The 23,553-nt window shown below is 44.9% G+C and overlaps 1 protein-coding gene across 1 annotated transcript in view; it reads left to right on the top strand.

Moving 5' to 3' along the window:
• polr2b (RNA polymerase II subunit B) overlaps nucleotides 1–15,926 on the top strand; it is a 30,182-nt gene extending 14,256 nt beyond the window's left edge. The window contains exons 6-17 of the mRNA XM_032507260.1: nucleotides 232–430; nucleotides 663–831; nucleotides 3,699–3,795; nucleotides 4,121–4,215; nucleotides 4,445–4,695; nucleotides 7,630–7,719; nucleotides 8,665–8,772; nucleotides 12,556–12,669; nucleotides 14,135–14,295; nucleotides 14,878–15,073; nucleotides 15,383–15,500; nucleotides 15,916–15,926. Of these exons, the coding sequence (XP_032363151.1) occupies nucleotides 232–430; nucleotides 663–831; nucleotides 3,699–3,795; nucleotides 4,121–4,215; nucleotides 4,445–4,695; nucleotides 7,630–7,719; nucleotides 8,665–8,772; nucleotides 12,556–12,669; nucleotides 14,135–14,295; nucleotides 14,878–15,073; nucleotides 15,383–15,472 (1,570 nt within the window). The 3' untranslated portion in view covers nucleotides 15,473–15,500; nucleotides 15,916–15,926. The remainder of the gene's footprint in view (nucleotides 1–231; nucleotides 431–662; nucleotides 832–3,698; nucleotides 3,796–4,120; nucleotides 4,216–4,444; nucleotides 4,696–7,629; nucleotides 7,720–8,664; nucleotides 8,773–12,555; nucleotides 12,670–14,134; nucleotides 14,296–14,877; nucleotides 15,074–15,382; nucleotides 15,501–15,915) is intronic.
• Nucleotides 15,927–23,553: the final 7,627 nt, after the last annotated feature.

The following is a 23,553-nucleotide window of genomic DNA, read 5'->3' as shown; positions in this document are numbered from 1 at the left end:
AAGTAACCCTGCATTCTGGGAGCGTAGTGCTCTTGTAGGGTTGTTGGGTTGTAAGGTAACTAATATTACTAGTAATATTAGTGGTAGTAGTTGTCATAGTAGTAACTGTTGTGCCTGTGGTGTCTGTGGCCAGCTGGCAGGACCTGGTGGCCAGCGGCGTGGTGGAGTAGTAGTAATGCTGTGTGTATTTTGTGTAGTAGTAGTGACGGTGTCTGTTGTGTCTGTGGCCAGCTGGCAGGACCTGGTGGCCAGCGGGGTGGTGGAGTACATCGACACCCTGGAGGAGGAGACCGTGATGCTCGCCATGACGCCTGACGACCTGCAGGAGAAGGGCGTGGCCTACTGCTCCACATACACACACTGTGAGATCCACCCGTCCATGATCCTGGGGGTGTGTGCGTCTATCATCCCCTTCCCCGACCACAACCAGGTACTACTACTATCATAATGATCCTGGGGGTGTGTGCGTCTATCATCCCCTTCCCCGACCTACCTGTCTAACTCTCTTCAACCTGTCTACCTCTCTGCAACCTGTCTACCTTTCTGCAACCTCCTGTCTACCTCTCTTCAACCTGTCTAACTCTCTTCAACCTGTCTACCTCTCTGCAACCTGTCTACCTTTCTGCAACCTGTCTACCTTTCTGCAACCTGTCTACCTGCAGTCTCCCAGGAACACGTACCAGTCTGCCATGGGGAAACAGGCCATGGGGGTCTACATCACCAACTTCCATGTGCGGATGGACACGCTGGCCCACGTGCTGTACTACCCCCAGAAACCACTGGTCACCACCCGCTCTATGGAGTACCTGCGCTTCAGAGAGCTGCCCGCAGGTAACAAACACACACACACACACACACACACACACACACACACCTGGACAGGCAGGACCAACGCTCAGTGGGTAGTTCAGAGACATCCCTTCATTATTCAACTTCCTATAGGATAATAAATAAATATATATTCAGGTAAATGTAATTCTGTGGAGGACAGCAGTAACACTCTGGGTCCAGTTCCTGGCTCCGCTGGTCAGGGTCAGTGATCACTTCCTGACACTGACACTTCCTGTCAGTTTGTTCAACTGTAGGGTCAGTGACCAATGGGACGTCCTGTCGGAGATTCTGCGAGTGTCTAGTCCCTCATGTCCAGACCTTCCTCCACAGCTCTGCAGAGGAACCTGCTCTGGTTTATTGGCTTTTCTCTAAACCAGTCACAATCATTGTGGGCGGGGCTAAGCCCAGGACGGAGCCATGGTGCCTCTGCTAAATAGTCTCAGGAAGGAAGTTGTTTTGGTGGAACATGTGTACGTTCAGAAGTAGTTTTAGTCGTCAACAGAGACTCAGATTGGACAGACAGTCTAGCTAGCTGTCAGAGACAGAGGACGGGGACAGATTGGACAGATAGTCTAGCTAGCTGTCTGGATTTACCCTGTAGAGACCTGAGGACCAGGTAACCATAGTCCTCAGATTGGACAGATAGTCTAGCTAGCTGTCTGGATTTACCCTGCAGAGACCTGAGGACCAGGTAACCATAGTCCTCAGATTGGACAGATAGTCTAGCTAGCTGTCTGGATTTACCCTGCAGAGACCTGAGGACCAGGTAACCATAGTCCTCAGATTGGACAGATAGTCTAGCTAGCTGTCTGGATTTACCCTGCAGAGACCTGAGGACCAGGTAACCATAGTCCTCAGATTGGACAGATAGTCTAGCTAGCTGTCTGGATTTACCCTGCAGAGATCCTCAGAAAGCCACCAGAACACAAAGAACAGGGTGGCCTTAAAAAGTCTTAAAAAGTCTTAAATCACGTTTCCTAAAAATAAGGCCTCAGAATGTATTAAATTGTCTTAAATTCAGATTGGGTAGGTCTTAAATATGTTTGTGTCATGTCACAGCGAAAATGCAGGATATCTGTTGTCGAATATTTTTTTCCCGGTAGGCTTTGCGTTGCGTTGTCACGGTAACATAAGCCCATTAGTATGTGTCCTATCCCCCGACCAATCGGCTATCCTAACCTTAACCACTCCAGGTCAAATGCCTAACTCCAACCAATCAAGCTGCTTCGTGGGTGGGTGCTGGCGTGGCCGTAGTCAGTGAGAGCAGCATGCAGGTAATACAGCAATTGTTGATAGCCGTCTAAAAACACAGGAAATGCAAGTTCAGTGACAAATGGCTTGAAAACAACGAGTATCCTTGGTTAAGGTTGGTGCCTGAAAATTCTTATGAAGCAAACTGCGTTATATGTTAAGAGTTTCAAACTTTGGACAATGGGGATCAGAGCGGTGGAATCACACGTACTAATTAAAAAACAGAGACTACGTAAAGGGACGCCAGCAACCCGCCATCGCTAGTTTCTGCTCCACCGCTAACAACCATGTCAACGCTACAACGCTGGATGTTACCACGGGAAATCTACAGCAACAACGCCAGCTGTTTGTTCTCTACGCCAACACTCGGACCAGAGGTGATGGGGGTGCTGAGGACCTGGACCAGACACAACTCATACAGGTCCAATGACGGGGCTGAATAAGTGTTCCAAGCTATGTTTCCAGATTCAGGGCTTGTACAGTCATTTACCTCTGGGAGAGACTAGACCAGATACGGCGCTGGGACAGTCCTTTACTTCTGGGAGAGACAAGACCAGATACGGGGCTGGGACAGTCCTTTACCTCTGGGAGAGACAAGACCAGATACGGGGCTGGGACAGTCCTTTACCTCTGGGAGAGACTAGACCAGATACGGGGCTGGGACAGTCCTTTACCTCTGGGAGAGACTAGACCAGATACGGGGCTGGGACAGTCCTTTGCCTCTGGGAGAGACTAGACCAGATACGGGGCTGGGACAGTCCTTTACCTCTGGGAGAGACTAGACCAGATACGGGGCTGGGACAGTCCTTTGCCTCTGGGAGAGACTAGACCAGATACGGGGCTGGGACAGTCCTTTGCCTCTGGGAGAGACTAGACCAGATACGTGGCTGGGACAGTCCTTTACCTCTGGGAGAGACTAGACCAGATACGTGGCTGGGACAGTCTTTTGCCTCTGGAAGAGACTAGACCAGATACGGGGCTGGGACAGTCCTTTGCCTCTGGGAGAGACTAGACCAGATACGTGGCTGGGACAGTCTTTTGCCTCTGGAAGAGACTAGACCAGATAAGGGGCTAAATTTGGATTGGTGCCATATATAAAAAAAATAGCTCATCACAGAAGTCCAAAAATGCGGTGCGTTTGTAATCATGTTCGACAAGACACTGAACCAGAAAACTAAAAGCAAACAGCTGGACTTCTTTTGGGAAGGCTTTCTCAAGTGCCGAGTCACTGTTTGGTTTAATATAGAATATGAATGGTTTTCCAAGTATATTCACAAAAGCTCAGGAGTAGACATCAGAACTTGAACAAAAATTGGTCACATGGAGACATGAAAACACATTTCACAATACACACATTAAGTCAATGTTCTTAAACTCAACCAATTATTGTCATTTTACCATACTGTTAATTTAGTGTTTACTTGGTAAGATTACTGTATATTTCCACTTTGTATTTCCATCGTAAGTTTGGTCTTAAATTTCATTAAGAATTGGTATTAAAAAGTCTTAAATTTAACTTGTTAATACCTGTAGCCCCCCTGAAAGGGAGGGGAAATGTGGGACATGGGGCCCTTAATGAATGGTCTAGTGTCCGAGTGAACTTGTCTTGTTTCCAGGGATCAACTCCATCGTGGCGATCGCCTCGTACACAGGCTACAACCAGGAGGACTCTGTGATCATGAACCGCTCGGCCGTGGACCGGGGCTTCTTCAGGTTGGTTACACCAAGACTTACTCATGTCCCCCAAGGACAGAGGACACAGCAGAGACATGCAGGCTCCTTCACAGGACAGATAGTAAATGATCCCAGAGGCCCCATGATAGCAAATGATTGCAGTTGTAACTTATTGTGAAATTCTGCATTTATTACCTTTTTTACTTATTACTACTTACTTGGCATCCGTGTATGTAAATAGTATCGCAACAGAAAATATCACAATGCTGAGCTTTGACCTTTTAAATCCCCGTTGCTAATAAATATGTCATTTTTTTTTAATGGAGCGACGGTAGAGGAAACTCAGTGTGTTCTGACCCTGCAGGTCTGTCTTCTATCGATCGTACAAAGAGCAGGAGTCGAAGAAAGGCTTTGATCAGGAGGAGATCTTTGAGAAGCCCACACGGGAAACCTGTTCAGGTGAGGTCCCTCTTCTGTTTCTGGTTGTTGAGTCAGACGTAGAGGGGAAGGGACTGAGACGAGTCCCACACTGCAATTGTCTCCTAGGAGTCAGACATGTCATGTTGCCCTCGTGTTGCCCTCGTGTTCATAATATGGAGATGTTGCGTGGATTCCTGGTCTCATATCCTGAAATAGAGATATATTATGGAGATGTTGCCGAGCTCCAACACTCGTCTCCCGTCCTCAGGTATGAGACACGCCATCTACGACAAGCTAGATGACGACGGGCTGATCGCCCCCGGCGTGCGTGTCTCCGGCGAGGACGTTATCATTGGGAAGACGGTGACGCTGCCGGAGAACGATGACGAGCTGGACAGCACCAACCAGCGCTACACCAAGCGGGACTGCAGCACCTTCCTGAGGACCAGCGAGACTGGCATCGTGGACCAGGTCATGGTTACGCTCAACCAGGAGGGCTACAAGTTCTGCAAGATCCGGGTCAGGACAAGACACATCTAGCTATCGATCTATATCTGTCTTTATCTACATCTGTCTTCATCTATATCTGTCTTTATCTAACTATCTATCTATCTATCTATATCTATATGTATCTATCTTTATCTATTTCTACAGTACAGGCCAAAAGTTTGGACCCACCTTCTCATCCAATGCGTTACCTTTATTTTCATGACTATTTCCATTATAGATTACCACTGAAGGCATCAGAACTATGAATAAACACGTGGAATTATGGACTTAACAAAAAAGTCTGAAATAACTGATAACATGTCTTATATTCTAGTTTCTTCAATGTACCCCCCCCCCCCCTCCCCTTTGCTTTTTTGATAGTGCTGCAATCCCTTGGTGTTCTCTCAATGAGCTTCATGAGGTAGTCCCTGAAATGGTCCCCCCCCCCGGGTTCATTAGTGGAGTTTCTTCCTTATTAATGGAGTTGGGACCATCAGAAGTCAGGTTGATACACAGCAGACAGCCTATTGGAAGACTGGTAGAATTCATATTATGGTGAGAACCAATCAGCTAAGAGAAGAGAAACGAGGTCATCATTACTTTAAGAAATGAAGGGCGGTTGGTCCCGAAAATTGTAAAACTTTGAATGTGTCCCTGAGTGCAGTCGCAAAAACCATCAAGGTCTACAACAAAACTGGCTCACATGAGGACCCCCCCAGGAAAGGAAGACCAATTCAATCAAATTTTATTTATAGTATCAATTCATAACCAGTTATCTTAAGACACTTCACAGATAGCGTAGGTCTAGACCACACTCCAGAATTTACAAGGACCCAACAGTTCTAGTAGTTTCCTCCAGAGCAGCAACAGGGCCACAGTGGAGAGGAAAAACTTCCTTTAGGCAGAAACCTCGGTCAGACCCAGGCCCAGACCCAGACCCAGACCCAGGCTCTTGGTAGGCGGTGTCTGACGGGCCAGTTGGGGTTAATGAAGAGTGGCAATAACAAAAATAGAAAAAATTAGTAGTTTGTAGCAGTTCTTTGTAGTAGTTCATGGCATAGCAGGACGTAGCAGGACGTAGCTGGGCACCGCAGGACGTCGCAGGACGTAGTTGGGCACCGCAGGACGTTGCAGGACGCAGCAGGACGTAGCTGGGCACCGCAGGACGTAGCAAGACGTAGCAGGACGTAGCTGGGCACCGCAGGACGTAGCAGGACGTAGCAGGACGTAGCAGGACGTAGGAGGACATTGCAGGACGTTGCAGGACGTAGCTGGGCACCGCAGATCGTGGCAGGATGTAACAGGGCATCGCAGAACGTGAAGCGGGACCATGGTGACAGCTGCAACCATGATCCGAGGAAACATGCTGGCAGATGAATACCACACAGAGTTCTAGCAGCAGACACATCTCTAGAACAACTGGTAGGAGGAGACTGCGCGAATCAGGCCTTTGTGGTCAAATAGCAGCTAGGAAACCACGGCCAAGGAGAGGAAACAAATATAGGAAACCACTGCTAAGGAGAAGAAACAAGCTTGGGAAACCACGGCCAAGGAGAGGAAACAAATATAGGAAACCACGGCCAAGGAGAGGAAACAAATCTAGGAAACCACTGCTAAGGAGAAGAAACAAGCCTAGGAAACCACGGCTAAGGAGAGGAAACAAGCCTAGTAAACCACTGCCAAGGAGAGGAAACAAATATAGGAAACCACTCCTAAGGAGAAGAAACAAGCCTAGGAAACCACGGCCAGAGAGGGGAAACAAGCCTAGGAAACCACTGCCAAGGAGAGGAAATAAATCTAGGAAACCACTGCTAAGGAGAGGAAACAAATCTAGGAAACCACTGCTAAAGAGAGGAAACAAGGCTAGGAAACCACGGCCAAGGAGAGGAAACAAGCCTAGGAAACCACGGCTAAGGAGAGGAAACAAGCCTAGGAAACCACTGCTAAGGAGAGGAAACCAGACTAGGAAACCACAGCCAAGGAGAGGAAACAAATCTAGGAAACCACTGCTAAGGAGAGGAAACCAGACTAGGAAACCACGGCCAAGGAGAGGAAACAAGCCTAGGAAACCACGGCTAAGGAGAGGAAACAAGGCTAGGAAACCACGGCCAAGGAGAGGAAACAAGCCTAGGAAACCACGGCCAAGGAGAGGAAACAAGCAGAAGAGATCTGTTTGGACCAGAAACACAAGGAATGGACATTAGACCAGTGAAATCTGGGCTCTGGTCTGATGAGACCAGGTTTGAGATCTTAGGTTCCAACCCCCGTGTCTTTGTGACGGAGAGAAGGTGACGGATGGATTCTACATCCTGGTTCCCCCCGTGAAGCATGGAGGAGGAGGTGTGATGGTGTGGGGGGGCTTTGCTGGTGACATTGTTGGGGATTAATTCCAGGGCTACCCCAGCATCCTGCAGCGGCATGCCATCCCATCCGGTCTGGGTTTAGTTGGCCCATCATTTATTTTCCAACAGGACCATGACCCCAAACACCCCCCCAGACAGTGTAAGGGCTATTTGACCAAGAAGGAGAGTGATGGGGGGCTGCACCTCCACAGTCCCCGGACCTGAACCCAGTCCAGATGGTTTGGGGAGAGACGGACCGCAGAGTGAAGGCAAAGGGCCGACAGGTGCTGAGCATCATGGGAACTCCTTCAAGACTGCTGGGAAAACATTTCAGGTGAAGACCTCTTGAAGCTCATCAAGAGAATGACGAGAGTGCAATGCAGTAATCAGAGTAAAGGGGGGGGACTCTGAAGAAACTAGAATATAAGACATGTTTTCAGTTCTTTAACTTTGTTGTTGAGTCCATAATTCCTCATGTGTTCATTCATAGTTCTGATGCTTCAGAGGTAATCTACAATGGAAATAGTCCTGAAGATAAAAGATCTCATTGGAGGAGAAGGTGGGTTCAACCTTTGGCCTGTACTGTAAATAATAATAATAATAATAATAATATCTCCTGCAGGTTCGCTCTGTCAGGATTCCTCAGATTGGAGACAAGTTCGCCAGCCGACACGGACAGAAAGGAACCTGTGGGATCCAGTACAGACAGGAGGTAAACAGGAAGTACCCCGTACAGACAGGAGGTAAACAGGAAGTACCCCGTACAGACAGGAGGTAAACAGGAAGTACACCGTACAGACAGGAGGTAAACAGGAAGTACACCGTACAGACAGGAGGTAAACAGGAAGTACACCGTACAGACAGGAGGTAAACAGGAAGTACACCGTACAGACAGGAGGTACACAGGAAGTACACCGTACAGACAGGAGGTAAACAGGAAGTACACCGTACAGACAGGAGGTAAACAGGAAGTACACCGTACAGACAGGAGGTAAACAGGAAGTAAACCTTACAGACAGGAGGTACACAGGAAGTACACCGTACAGACAGGAGGTACACAGGAAGTACACCATACAGACAGGAGGTAAACAGGAAGTACACCGTACAGACCGGAGGTACACAGGAAGTACACCGTACAGACAGGAGGTAAACAGGAAGTACACCGTACAGACAGTAGCTAAACAGGAAGAACACAGGAAGTACAGAAGGAAGTACAAAGTACAGATGGGAAGTACACAGTACTGACAAGAAGTAAACATGAAAGTTCACATGTAGTACACCGCACAGACAGGAAGTTCACCTTACAGACAGGAAGTTCACCTTACAGACAAGAAGTAAACAGGAAGTAAACCGTACAGACAGGAAGTCTAATCTCAGCTCCTGAAACGTTTGTTTTGATATATTGTGTGTATATACATACCCATTTATATATATATATATATATATATATATATATATATATATATATATATATATATATATATCTTGTCTTTGATCTGTTTTCCACGTTGACTCTTTAAATGTGAATCTGATTCTGGATCAGTTCATCATTTACAGGACTAATATTAATACTTGTGTTGAAGTATCAATATCTGTGTTGAAGTATTAATATTTAATATCTGGGTTGAAGTATTAATATTTAATATCTGTGTTGAAGGACATGCCATTTACCTGCGAGGGAATCACTCCTGACATCATCATCAATCCGCACGCCATCCCGTCCAGAATGACAGTCGGCCATCTTATCGAGTGTCTGCAGGGAAAGGTACGATCCATAATATCTAGAAATGTCAATGGGTAATAATATCTAGAGATGTCTATGGGTGATAATATCTAGAACTGTCTATGGGTGATAATATCTAGAACTGTCTATGGGTAATAATATCTATAACTGTCTAGGGGTAATAATATCTAGAACTGTCTAGGGGTAATAATATCTAACTGTCTAGGGGTAATAATATATCTATAACTGTCTAGGGGTAATAATATCTATAACTGTCAATGGGTAATAATATCTATAACTGTCTAGGGTAATAATATCTATAACTGTCTATGGGTAATAATATCTATAACTGTCTAGGGGTAATAATATCTATAACTGTCTATGGGTAATAATATCTATAACTGTCTATGGGTGATAATATCTATAACTGTCTATGGGTAATAATATCTAGAACTGTCTATGGGTAATAATATCTAGAACTGTCTAGGGGTAATAATATCTAGAACTGTCTAGGGGTAATAATATCTAGAACTGTCTAGGGGTAATAATATCTAGAACTGTCTAGGGGTAATAATATCTAAAACTGTCTATGGTTAATAATATCTATAACTGTCTAGGGGTAATAATATCTATAACTGTCTATGGGTAATAATATCTAGAACTGTCAATGGGTAATAATATCTAGAACTGTCTATGGGTAATAATATCTATAACTGTCTATGGGTGATAATATCTATAACTGTCTATGGGTAATAATATCTAGAACTGTCTATGGGTAATAATATCTAGAACTGTCTAGGGGTAATAATATCTAGAACTGTCAATGGGTAATATCTAGAACTGTCAATGGGTAATATCTAGAACTGTCAATGGGTAATATCTAGAACTGTCAATGGGTAATAATATCTAGAACTGTCAATGGGTAATAATATCTAGAGCTGTCAATGGGTAATAATATCTAGAGCTGTCAATGGGTAATAATATCTAGAACTGTCTAGGGGTAATAATATCTAGAACTGTCTAGGGGTAATAATATCTAGAACTGTCTATGGGTAATAATATCTAGAACTGTCTATGGGTAATAATATCTATAACTGTCTAGGGGTAATAATATCTAGAACTGTAATAATATCTATAACTGTCTAGGGGTAATAATATCTAGAACTGTCTAGGGGTAATAATATCTAGAACTGTCTAGGGGTAATAATATCTAGAACTGTCTAGGGGTAATAATATCTAGAACTGTCTAGGGGTAATAATATCTATAACTGTCTAGGGGTAATAATATCTATAACTGTCTAGGGGTAATAATATCTAGAACTGTAATAATATCTATAACTGTCAAGGGGTAATAATATCTAGAACTGTCTAGGGGTAATAATATCTAGAACTGTCTAGGGGTAATAATATCTATAACTGTCTAGGGGTAATAATATCTAGAACTGTCTATGGGTAATAATATCTAGAACTGTCTATGGGTAATAATATCTAGAACTGTCTAGGGGTAATAATATCTAGAACTGTCTAGGGGTAATAATATCTATAACTGTCTAGGGGTAATAATATCTATAACTGTCTATGGGTGATAATATCTATAACTGTCTAGGGGTAATAATATCTATAACTGTCTAGGGGTAATAATATCTATAACTGTCTATGGGTGATAATATCTATAACTGTCTAGGGGTAATAATATCTAGAACTGTCTAGGGGTAATAATATCTAGAACTGTAATAATATCTATAACTGTCTAGGGGTAATAATATCTATAACTGTCTAGGGGTAATAATATCTATAACTGTCTAGGGGTAATAATATCTATAACTGTCTATGGGTAATAATATCTATAACTGTCTATGGGTAATAATATCTAGAACTGTCTATGGGTAATAATATCTAGAACTGTCTAGGGGTAATAATATCTATAACTGTCTAGGGGTAATAATATCTATAACTGTCTAGGGGTAATAATATCTATAACTGTCTATGGGTGATAGTATCTATAACTGTCTATGGGTAATAATATCTATAACTGTCTATGGGTAATAATATCTATAACTGTCTAGGGGTAATATCTATAACTGTCTATGGGTAATAATATCTATAACTGTCAATGGGTAATAATATCTATAACTGTCAATGGGTAATAATATCTAGAACTGTCTATGGGTAATAATATCTAGAACTGTCTAGGGGTAATAATATCTAGAACTGTCTAGGGGTAATAATATCTAGAACTGTCTATGGGTAATAATATCTAGAACTGTCTATGGGTAATAATATCTAGAACTGTCTAGGGGTAATAATATCTATAACTGTCTAGGGGTAATAATATCTATAACTGTCTAGGGGTAATAATATCTATAACTGTCTAGGGGTAATAATATCTATAACTGTCTAGGGGTAATAATATCTATAACTGTCTATGGGTAATAATATCTAGAACTGTCTATGGGTAATAATATCTAGAACTGTCTAGGGGTAATAATATCTAGAACTGTCTATGGGTAATAATATCTATAACTGTCTAGGGGTAATAATATCTAGAACTGTCTATGGGTAATAATATCTAGAACTGTCTAGGGGTAATAATATCTAGAACTGTCTATGGGTAATAATATCTAGAACTGTCTATGGGTAATAATATCTAGAACTGTCTATGGGTAATAATATCTAGAACTGTCAATGGGTAATAATATCTAGAACTGTCTATGGGTAATAATATCTAGAACTGTCAATGGGTAATAATATCTAGAACTGTCTATGGGTAATAATATCTAGAACTGTCTATGGGTAATAATATCTAGAACTGTCTAGGGGTAATAATATCTATAACTGTCTAGGGGTAATAATATCTAGAACTGTCTATGGGTAATAATATCTAGAACTGTCAATGGGTAATAATATCTAGAACTGTCTATGGGTAATAATATCTAGAACTGTCAATGGGTAATAATATCTAGAACTGTCTATGGGTAATAATATCTAGAACTGTCTATGGGTAATAATATCTAGAACTGTCTATGGGTAATAATATCTAGAACTGTCTATGGGTAATAATATCTAGAACTGTCTAGGGGTAATGGAGCTAAGTCCTGCTCATTCTCAGGGTTCAGTTAGGATCAAATCTGCGATGTGGATGTGTGAATCCATTTCTTACGAAGGACATCCTGAGACAGAGTTACCTCCTCTCTGGCTCTGGGACCCCTGGTCTTATTCACAAAGGGGGGGTCTAGACCACTGTGATGTGTGTGTGTGTGTGTGTGTGTGTGTGTGTGAGTGTGTGTGTGTGTGTGTGTGCTTATTCGTTATCTTTCAGTTGGAATGTGACTGAGAGTTTATGACCCTCAGTTCAGGAAAAGCTCAGTGGGGGTAAAGAGGACTGGAACCAGATCTAGGAAGCCTCCCTAACAATCAGTTCTGCTTCTGACACATTTAGGAGAGCTGGATTATAACAAAATGTAGCAGAACATCTTATATTATAAAACAGAGGTATTGCAAAACAACTTAATATAACAAACAACAAACTATATACTTATAACAACAAACTTACTGCATGACCAGCATGTCTTCATTTATGATGAAATAACGCTTTTACCTTTCAGCTGAAATGTAGAATGCAAATCCCACAATGTTTAAGCACATATACAATTTTAAATTCCAACAGTAATAATATCTGGGGGTAATATGACCTAGAACCGTCTATGGGTAATATGATCTACATATATCTCTATTTGTGGTTATTATTATTTGATATATATATATACTGTATATATTTATATTTATATATATATACAGTATAAATATATATTTGTTATTGTTCAGGTATCTGCTAACAAAGGAGAGATCGGCGACGCAACGCCGTTCAACGACGCCGTCAACGTGCAGAAAGTCTCCAACCTGCTGTCAGAGTACGGGTACCACCTGAGAGGAAACGAGGTACTTTATACTACATGTACTACATCTATATTACACCTACCACTTGAGGGGAAACGAGGTACTTTATACTACATGTACTACATCTATATTACACCTACCACCTGAGAAGAAACAAGGTTCTTTATACTGGCCCAGTCCTTCACACAGATCTTCTCTAGACCAGTCAGGTTTCTGGGCTCCCTCCAAAGATTCTCTATTGGGTTTAGGTCTGGAGACTGGCTAGGCCCCCCCAGAACCTTGATCTGCTTCTTCCAGAGCCCCCCTTGGTTCTCCTGGATGTGGTCTTCAGGTCTTTGTCATGTTGGAAGACCCAGCCTCGACCCATCTTCAATGCTCTAACTGAGGGAAGGAGGTTGGTCCCCAACATCTCCCAATCCATGGCCCCGGTCCTCCTCTCCTTAATACAGTGCAGTCCCCCTGTCCCATGTGCAGAAACCCCCCCAAAGCCTGATGCTACCCCCCCCATGCTCCACAGTAGGGATGGTGGTCTTGGGATGGTCCTCATCATTCTTCTTCCTCCAAACACGGTTAGTGGAATTAGGAAAAGGAAAAAGTTCTATTCTGGTCTCATCAGACCACATGACGTCCTCCCATGACTCCTCTGGATCCTCCAGATGGTCGTTGGCAGACTTAAGACGGGCCTGGACCTGGTCTGGTTTAAGCAGGGGAACCTTCCGGGCCATGCAGGATTTAAACCATGACGTCTTAGTGTACTACCAACAGTAACCTTGGAAACGGTGGTCCCAGCTCTTTCCAGGTCCTGGACCAGCTCCTCCCGTGTAGTTCTGGTCTGGTTTCTCACCTTTCTTAGGATCATTGAGACCCCCCGAGGTGAGATCCTGCATGGAGCCCCAGTCTGAGGGAGACTGACAGTCATGTTTAGCTTCTTCCATTTTCTAATGATGTCTCCAACAGTGGACCTGTCTTCGCCAAGCTGCTTGGACATGTCCCCGTAGTCCTGTCCAGCCTTGTGGAGGGGGACAGTTTAGTCTCTGGTGTCTTTGGACAGCTCCTTGGTCTTGGCCATGTTAGTAGTTGGATTCTTACTGATTGGATGGGGGGGACAGGTGTCTTTATGCAGCTAACGTCCTCAAACCGGTGCATCTAATTTAGGATAATAAATGGAGTGGGGGGGACATTTTGAAGACAGACTAACAGGTCTTTGAGGGACAGAGTTCTAGCTGATAGACCGGTGTTCAAATATTTATTTGCAGCTGTTTCATACAAATAAATAGTTAAAAAATCATACATTGTGATTTCTGGATGTTTTTTTAGATTATGTCTCTCCCAGTGGACATGTCTCTCACAGTGGACATGTCTCTCACAGTGGACATGCACCTACGAGGACATCAGACCCTCCATGATTTCTAAGTGGGAGAACTTGCAAAATAGCAGGATGTTCAAATACTTATTTTCCTCACTGTATATAGTATATTATTATTATATCTAATATATGTTATTCCAGGTCCTGTATAACGGCTTCACAGGCAGGAAGCTGACGTCTCAGATCTTCATCGGCCCGACGTATTATCAGCGTCTGAAGCACATGGTGGACGACAAGATCCACTCAAGGGCCCGGGGCCCCGTCCAGATCCTCAACAGACAGCCCATGGAGGGACGGTCCCGGTGAGTACACACCTGTCTCTGTCTGTCTCTCTGTGTCTAACCCGTCCAGATCCTCAACAGACAGCCCACAGAGGGACGGTCCTGGTGAGGACATATCTGTCTGTCTGTCTGTCTGTCTCTCTGTCTCTAACCCGTCCAGATCCTCAACAGACAGCCTATGGAGGGACGGTCCCGGTGAGGACACACCTGTCTGACCTGTCCGTCTTTCTCTCTCTCTGTGACCTGTCTGTCTCTAACCCGTTAGTCTCTAACCCGTTGGTCTCTAACCCGTCTGTCTCTAACCTGTCTGTCTCTAACCTGTCTCCCCCCAGGGACGGCGGTCTGCGGTTTGGGGAGAGGGAGTGGGACTGTCAGATCGCCCACGGCACGACCCAGTTCCTCTCTAACCCATCGGTCTCTAACCCGTCGGTCTCTAACCCGTCGGTCTCTAACCCGTCTGTCTCTAACCTGTCTCCCCCCAGGGGACAGCGGTCTGCGGTTTGGGGAGAGGGAGTGGGACTGTCAGATCGCCCACGGCGCGGCCCAGTTCCTCTCTAACCCGTCGGTCTCTAACCCGTCTGTCTCTAACCTGTCTCCCTCCAGGGACGGCGGTCTGCGGTTTGGGGAGATGGAGCGGGACTGTCAGATCGCCCACGGCGCGGCCCAGTTCCTGCGTGAGCGTCTGTTCGAGGCGTCCGACCCGTACCAGGTCCACGTGTGTAACCTGTGCGGTCTGATGGCCATCGCCAACACGCGCACGCACACGTACGAGTGCCGCGGCTGCCGCAACAAGACCCAGGTGACCTGTCTGTCTCTCTACCCGTCTGTCTCTCTTGCTGTCTTTCTCTCTCTCTCTCTTTCTCGCTCCTTCTCTCTCTCTGTCCCTATCTCTGTCTCTCTCTCTCTCTCTTCGTCTCTCTGTCCCTCTCTCTTTCTCTCTGTGTCCCTCTCTCTTTCTCTCTCTGTCTCTCTCTCTCTGTCTCTCTTTCTGTCCCTCTCTCTGTCTCTGTCTCTCTCTCTCTGTCTGTCTCTCTTTAATTTAACCCCCCCCCCATATCTCTCTGGTGCGGATGTTTTATTTGACTCTCTAACTGTGTCCCCCCCCCAGATCTCTCTGGTGCGGATGCCCTACGCCTGTAAGCTTCTCTTCCAGGAGTTGATGTCCATGAGCATTGCTCCTCGGATGATGACATCATAGAGCGGTTTGGCCAATCACGTGCCAGGATGTAGGAAGTTTCATGTTTTTTATAGTTTCATCTTGTCTCACTTTGTTTTTGTAAAAGTGAAATAAAGTTTCTTTTGACAATGAGTCTTCATTGGTTAACACACATCATGTGACCTCACTACACGTCGAGACCCCACTACAAGAACTACAGACACCACAGAACCCTCCTGGTATGAAGAACTACAGACACCACAGAACCCTCCTGGTATGAAGAACTACAGACACCACAGAACCCTCCTGGTATAAAGAACTACAGACACAACAGAACCCTCCTGGTATAAAGAACTACAGACACAACAGAACCCTCCTGGTATAAAGAACTACAGACACAACAGAACCCTCCTGGTATAAAGAACTACAGACACAACAGAACCCTCCTGGTATAAAGAACTACAGACACAACAGAACCCTCCAAGTATAAATGTGAAAGTGTGTGTGTAGTAGTAGTAGTAGTAGTATGTGTGTATGTGTTTGTAGGTCAGACTATTCCCCACTAACACAGAACGTTAGGGAACGTTAGTTTTTGATTCTCTAAAGGTTAGTTCAAACCAAACCAAAAACTAACGTTTAGGGAACGTTCCCTCCGGGTTCTAACGTTCCCTAAACGTTAAGAGAACATGCTGGGGAAAAAGAACTTAAGGACTCCGGGGAGTGACTCCCCAGAGCTAGGTTAGGAACTAGGTTAGTAAAAAGCATTTCTGGGACATGGATGAACACAAATGGAAAGATAGAAAGATAGAGGAGAGAGAAGCTCAGTCCCCAGCTGTCTAAAACTATTACAGCAAAACCAAGAGAGACAGGGTAAAGAGAGGGGCCTGGTCGGGCTAGAACTCTCCCCAACCGGATCACATCAGGCTAGAACTCTCCCCAACCGGATCACATCAGGCTTGAACTCTCCCCAACTGGATCACATCAGGCTAGAACTCTCCCCAACCGGATCTCATCAGGCTAGAACTCTCCCCAACCGGATCACATCAGGCTAGAACTCTCCCCAACCGGATCACATCAGGCTAGAACTCTCCCCAACCGGATCTCATCAGGCCAGAACTCTCCCCAACTGGATCGGGCTGTATGCCAAGTCTTCCTTTAGTTTTATTATATTCTTGATTATATGATAGATAAATCTGACAACTATGACGAGAAGCAGGTGGGCCGGGTTAGGCGGACGCTGCGACTCCTCACTCCCTAACAATATTCATATCTATGCCCTAACTATGAGCTTTATCAAAAAGGAAAGTCTTAAGCCTACTCTTAAATGTGGAGACGGTGTCTGCCTCCTGAACCCCAACTGGAACCTGGTTCCACAGGAAAGGAGCCTGATAACTGAACGCTCTGGTCCCTGGACCCAGACTGGAACCTGGTTCCACAGGAGAGGAGCCTGATAGCTGAACACTCTGGCTCCCGTTCTACTTTTAGAGACTCGAGGAACCACCAGTAACCCTGCACTCTGGGAGCATAGTGCTCTCCTAGGGTTGTAAGGTACTATGAGCTCTTTAAGATAAGATGGAGCCTGACCATGAAGAGCTTTGTAGGTGAGAAGAAGGATTTTAAATTCTATTCTAAATTTTACAGGAAGCCAATGCAGAGAAGCTAAAACAGGAGAGATGTGGTCTCTTTTCCTGGTTCCTGTCAGAACACGTGCTGCAGCATTCTGGATCAGCTGTAGAGTCTTTATGGACGTCTTTGAGCAGCCTGATAACAGAGAATTGCAGTAATCCAGCCTAGCAGTAACAAATGCATGGACTAGTTTTTCTGCATCATTTTTAGACAGGATATTCCTGATTTTTGCAATATTACGTAGGTGAAATAAGGCGATCCTTGAAATTTGCTTTAAGTGGGAATTAAAGGACATGTCCTGATCAAAGATAACTCCAAGATTCCTCACAGTGGTGCTTGTTAGGGAGTAGTAGTTAGTCACGTAGTTTTCAGATTTATCTAACATATAATCAAGAATATAGTAGAACTAAAGGGAGACTTGGCATACAGCCCGATCCGGTTGGGGAGAGTTCTAGCCCGGCCGGGCTGGAGCTCTCTTTACCTCGTCTCTCTTGGTTTTGTTGTAATAGTTTTAGACAGCTGGGGACTTATTTTGATACACTGAGCTCCTCTCTCCTCTATCTTTCCATCTTTTCATTTATGTGCATCCATGTCCCAGAAATGCTTGTTACTAACCTAGTTACTAACCTAGTTACTAACCTAGTTACTAACCTATTTCTGGGGAGTCATTCCCCGGAGTCCTTATGTTCTTTTTTCCCAGCATGTTCCCTTGGATCAGAGAGGCTCCGAAATCAGGGTAGCAGCTATCGCCATGGTCCCGCTACACGTTCTGTGATGCCATGTTCATCTGCTACACTGCTACGTCCTGCTACGTCCTGCAACGTCCTGCGGTGCCCAGCTACGTCCTGCTACGTCCTGCTATGCCATGAACTACTACAAAGAACTGCTACAAACTACTAATTTTTTCTATTTTTGTTATTGCCACTCTTCATTCTAACCCCAACCGGCCCGTCAGACACCGCCTACCAAGAGCCTGGGTCTGGGTCTGGGTCTGACCGAGGTTTCTGCCAAAAAGGAGGTTTTTCCTCTCCACTGTGGCCCTGTTGCTGCTCTGGAGGAAACTAGAACTGTTGGGTCCTTGTAAATTCTGGAGTGTGGTCTATCTGTAAAGTGTCTTGAGATAACTCTTGTTATGAATTGATACTATAAATAAAATTGAATTGAATTGAATTGAGGCCAGGGTGGTGCTGGAGGCCAAGGTGGTGCTGGAGGCCAGGGTGATGCTGGAGGCCAGGGTGGTGCTGGAGGCCAGGGTGATGCTGGAGGCCAGGGTGGTGCTGGAGGCCAGGGTGGTGCCATCCAGAGTAACTATATCTTTGGATAGTGCGTCACGGAGGTGCTTGGGTCCCAGAGCAATAACTTCCGTTTTATCTGAGTTTAACATTAGAAAATTACAGGTCATCCAGGTTTTAATATCCTGAAGGCACGTTTGAAGTTTAGCTAACTGATTAGTTTCATCCGGCTTGATCGACAGATATAACTGAGTATCATCTGCATAACAATGAAAGTTTATGGAGTGCTTCCTGATAATATTGCCTAAAGGAAGCATATATAAAGTGAACAGGATTGGACCGAGCACAGATCCTTGTGGGACTCCATGACTAACCTTGGCGTGCACAGAGGATTCATCGTTAACATGAACGAACTGAGATCGATCTGATAAATAAGACTTAAACCAGCTTAGAGCAGTCCCTTTAATGCCAATTAAATGTTCCAATCTCTGTAATAAGATATGATGGTCAATGGTATCAAATGCAGCGCTAAGATCTAATAACACAAGTACAGAGATGAGTCCTTCGTCTGATGCAATTAGGAGATCGTTAGTCATTTTCAAGTGCTGTCTCTGTGCTATGATGAACTCTAAATCCTGACTGAAAATCCTCAAATAAGCTGTTGCTATGCAGAAAGTCACACAGCTGTTTGGCGACTGCTTTCTCAAGAATCTTAGAGAGAAATGGAAGGTTGGATAAAGGTCTATAGTTGGCTAAAACATCTGGATCAAGGTTGGATGTAGGTCTATAGTTGGCTAAAACATCTGGATCAGGGTTGGATATAGGTCTATAGTTGGCTAAAACATCTGGATCAAGGTTGGATGTAGGTCTATAGTTGGCTAAAACATCTGGATCAAGGTTGGATAGAGGTCTATAGTTGGCTAAAACATCTGGATCAAGGATGGATATAGGTCTATAGTTGGCTAAAACATCTGGATCAAGGTTGGATATAGGTCTATAGTTGGCTAAAACATCTGGATCAAGGTTGGAGATAGGTCTATAGTTGACTAAAACATCTGGATCAAGGTTGGATAGAGGTCTATAGTTGGCTAAAACATCTGGATCAAGGATGATATAGGGCTATAGTTAGCTAAAACATCTGGATTAAGGTTGGATATAGGTCTATAGTTGGCTAAAACAACTGGATCAAGGTTGAATATAGGTCCATAGTTGGCTAAAACATCTGGATCAAGGTTGGGCTTTTTCAGAAGAGGTTTAATTACAGCTACTTTAAAGTGCTGTGGTACATAGCCTGTTAATAAAGATAGATTGGTTACATCTACACCCTGGTAGACAACGTTGGTCAGGGAAGCCGTCCGACTGAAGAAGGACTCTTTCCGGGATGTGTTATCCCGGAGGACTCCGAAGGCAGTTGCAAGGTACCGACAGGCCCGAAGGGCTGCAGCCTCTGCCGTGACAGAGGCAAAGTAGCGGGTGTGGGAGAAGATCGGAGAAGACATGGAGAAGGACTTTCGGTCGGCACCAAGGTGTTTCTGGAAAACCGTTCGCAACCTCAGGAGGGGGAAGCGGGGACTCATCCAAGCTGTATACATTAAGGATGGGACGTTGTTGACCTCAACTGGGGAGGTAATAGAGTGGTGGAAGGAGCACTTTGAGGAACTCCTAAATCCAGCTGACACGCCCTCTGTGGTGGAGGCAGAGCTGGAGGATGATGGGGGATTGTCGTCAATTTCCCTGGTGGAGGTCGCTGAGGTAGTCAAACAACTCCACAGCGGCAAAGCCCCAGGGATTGATGAGATCCGTCCAGAAATGCTGAAAGCTCTGGGTGTGGAGGGGCTGTCTTGGTTGACACGCCTCTTTAACATTGCGTGGAAGTCTGGGACAGTGCCTAAGGAGTGGCAGACCGGGGTGGTGGTTCCCCTCTTCAAAAAGGGGGACCAGAGGGTGTGTGCCAATTACAGGGGTATCACACTTCTCAGCCTCCCTGGTAAAGTCTACTCCAAGGTCCTGGAGAGGAGGGTTCAGCCAATAGTCAAACCTCGGATTGAAGAGGAACAATGCGGATTCCGTCCTGGCCGTGGAACAACGGATCAGATCTTTACTCTCGCAAGGATCTTGGAGGGTACCTGGGAGTATGCCCAACCAGTGTGTTTTGTGGATCTGGAGAAGGCGTATGACCGGGTCCCCCGGGAGAAATTGTGGGAGGTGCTGCAGGAGTATGGGGTGAGGGGGTCCCTTCTCAGGGCCATCCAATCTCTGCATGACCAAAGCGAGAGCTGGGTCCGGGTTCTCGGCAGTAAGTCGGATTCGTTCCAGGTTCTGGAGGGTTGGCCTCCGCCAGGGCTGCGCTTTGTCACCAATCCTGTTTGTAATATTTATGGACAGGATATTGAGGCGTAGTCGGGGCGGGGGGGGGGTTGCAGTTCGGTGGGCTCAGGATCTCATCGCTGCTTTTTGCGGATGATGTGGTCCAGCACTCACTGGACCGGTTCGCAGCTGAGTGTGAAGCAGCTGGGAGGAGGATCAGCACCTCAAAATCTGAGGCCATGGTTCTCGGCAGGAAACCGATGGAGTGCTTTCTTCAGGTAGGGAGTGAGTCCTTACCCCAAGTGAAGGAGTTTAAGTACCTTGGGGTTTTGTTCCCGAGTGAGGGGACCATGGAGCGTGAGATTGGTCGGAGAATCGGAGCAGCTGGTGCGGTATTACATTCTGTTTATCGCACCGTTGTGACAAAAGGAGAGCTGAGCCAGAAGGCAAAGCTCTCGATCTACCGGGCAATTTTCGTTCCTACCCTCACCTATGGACATGAAGGCTGGGTCATGACCGAAAGAACGAGATCCAGGGTACAACCGGCCGAAATGGGTTTCCTCAGGAGGGGGGCTGGGGTCTCCCTTAGAGATAGGGTGAGAAGCTCAGTCATCCGAGAGGAGCTCGGAGTAGAGCCGCTGCTCCTTTGTGTTGAAAGGAGCCAGTTGAGGTGGTTTGGGCATCTGGTAAGGATGCCTCCTGGGCGCCTCCCTAGGGAGGTGTTCCAGGGACATCCAGCTGGGATGAGGCCTCGGGGAAGACCCAGGACTAGGTGGAGAGATCATACCTCCAACCTGGCCTGGGAACGCCTCAGGATACCCCAGTCGGAGCTGGTTGATGTGGCTCGGGAAAGGGGAGTTTGGGGTCCCCTACTGGAGCTGCTGCCCCCACGACCTGATACCGGATAAGCGGATGAAGATGGATGGATGGATGGATGGATGGTTATATCTAGTAGAGAAGTGTTGACTAATGGTAAAACTTCTTTAAGTAGCCTAGTCGGGATGGGGTCTAAGAGGCAGGTTGATGGTTTAGCTGAAGCCTAGTCGAGATGGGGTCTAAGAGGCAGGTTGATGGTTTAGCTGAAGCCTAGTCGGGATGGGGTCTAAGAGGCAAGTTGATGGTTTAGATGAAGACTAGTCGGGATGGGGTCTAAGAGGCAGGCTGATGGTTTAGATGAAGCCTAGTCGGGATGGGGTCTAAGAGGCAGGTTGATGGTTTAGATGAAGCCTAGTCGGGATGGGATCTAAGAGGCAGGTTGATGGTTTAGATGAAGCCTAGTCGGGATGGGATCTAAGAGGCAGGTTGATGGCTTAGATGAAGCCTAGTCGGGATGGGATCTAAGAGGCAGGTTGATGGCTTAGATGAAGAAATAATTGAATTAAATTGATAAAGATCAAGTGAAGCAAAGCAGTCTAAACATGTATCTGGTTTTACAGCTGTTTCTAAGGTTCCTGAGTTTAGAGATAAGCCAGTTAAAGGCAGGTCTTGGTGAATTTTGCTTCTAATAGTTATAATTTTATCATTGAAGAATCTCATAAAGTGGTTACTACTAAGAGCTATGGGAATACTTGGCTCAGTAGAGCTGTGACCTTCTGTTAGCCTGGCTACAGTGCTGAAAAGAAACCTGGGGTTGTTCCTATTTTCCTCTATCAATGACGAGTAGTACGCTGCTCTGGCATTACGGAGGGCCTTCCTATACGTTTTAAGACTATCTTGCCAGATTAAACGAGAATTTTCCAGTTTGGTGGAGCGCCAGATCTTCTCAAGTTTCCGCGATATTTGCTTTAATTTGCGAGTTTCAGTGTTATACCATGGAGCTAACCTTCTTTGTTTTATTATCTTCTTTTTTAGAGGGGCAACAGAGTCTAGAGTCATTCGTAGCGAGCCTGCTGCACTATCAACAAAATGATGGATTTGGGAGGGACTAATAGCATAGGAGTCCTCCGTTACTTTGGGACTTGGTAATGAATTAAATGCTAACGGAATCGTATCCTTAAATTTAGCTCCAGCACTATCAGATAGACATCTTGTATAGGAGGTTTTGCCTAACGGCGTGTAGTTCAGCAGTATAAACTCAAAAGTTATCAAACAGTGGTCAGATAGGAAGGGATTCAGTGGGAACACTATTAAATGTTCAATTTCAACACCATACACCAGAACAAGATCGAGGGTGTGGTTAAAACGGTGAGTCGGTTTATGAACACTTTGAGAGAAGCCAATAGAATCTAATAGAGAGATGAACGCAGTACTAAGGCTATAATAGAATCTAAAAGAGAGATAAACGCAGTACTAAGGCTATAATAGAATCTAATAGAGAGATAAACGCAGTACTAAGGCTTTAATAGAATCTAATAGAGAGATAAACGCAGTGCTAAGGCTATAATAGAATCTAATAGAGAGATAAACGCAGTGCTAAGGCTATAATAGAATCTAATAGAGAGATAAACGCAGTGCTAAGGCTATAATAGAATCTAATAGAGAGATAAACGCAGTGCTAAGGCTATAATAGAATCTAATAGAGAGATAAACGCAGTACTAAGACTATAATAGAATCTAATAGAGAGATAAACGCAGTACTAAGGCTATAATAGAATCTAATAGAGAGATAAACACAGTACTAAGGCTATAATAGAATCTAATAGAGAGATAAACGCAGTGCTAAGGCTATAATAGAATCTAATAGAGAGATAAACGCAGTGCTAAGGCTATAATAGAATCTAATAGAGAGATAAAACGCAGTGCTAAGGCTATAATAGAATCTAATAGAGAGATAAACGCAGTGCTAAGGCTATAATAGAATCTAATAGAGAGATAAACGCAGTACTAAACTATAATAGAATAATAGAGAGATAAACGCAGAGTAAGGCTATAAAGAATCTAATAGAGAGATAAACACAGTACTAAGGCTATAATAGAAGCTATAGAGAGATAAACGCAGTGCTAAGGCTATATAGAATC

The sequence above is a fragment of the Etheostoma spectabile genome, unplaced genomic scaffold (genome assembly GCF_008692095.1).
Source record: "Etheostoma spectabile isolate EspeVRDwgs_2016 unplaced genomic scaffold, UIUC_Espe_1.0 scaffold00001961, whole genome shotgun sequence".
Taxonomy (NCBI): Eukaryota; Metazoa; Chordata; class Actinopteri; order Perciformes; family Percidae; genus Etheostoma; species Etheostoma spectabile.
This window is presented reverse-complemented; position numbering and strand designations above follow the sequence as displayed.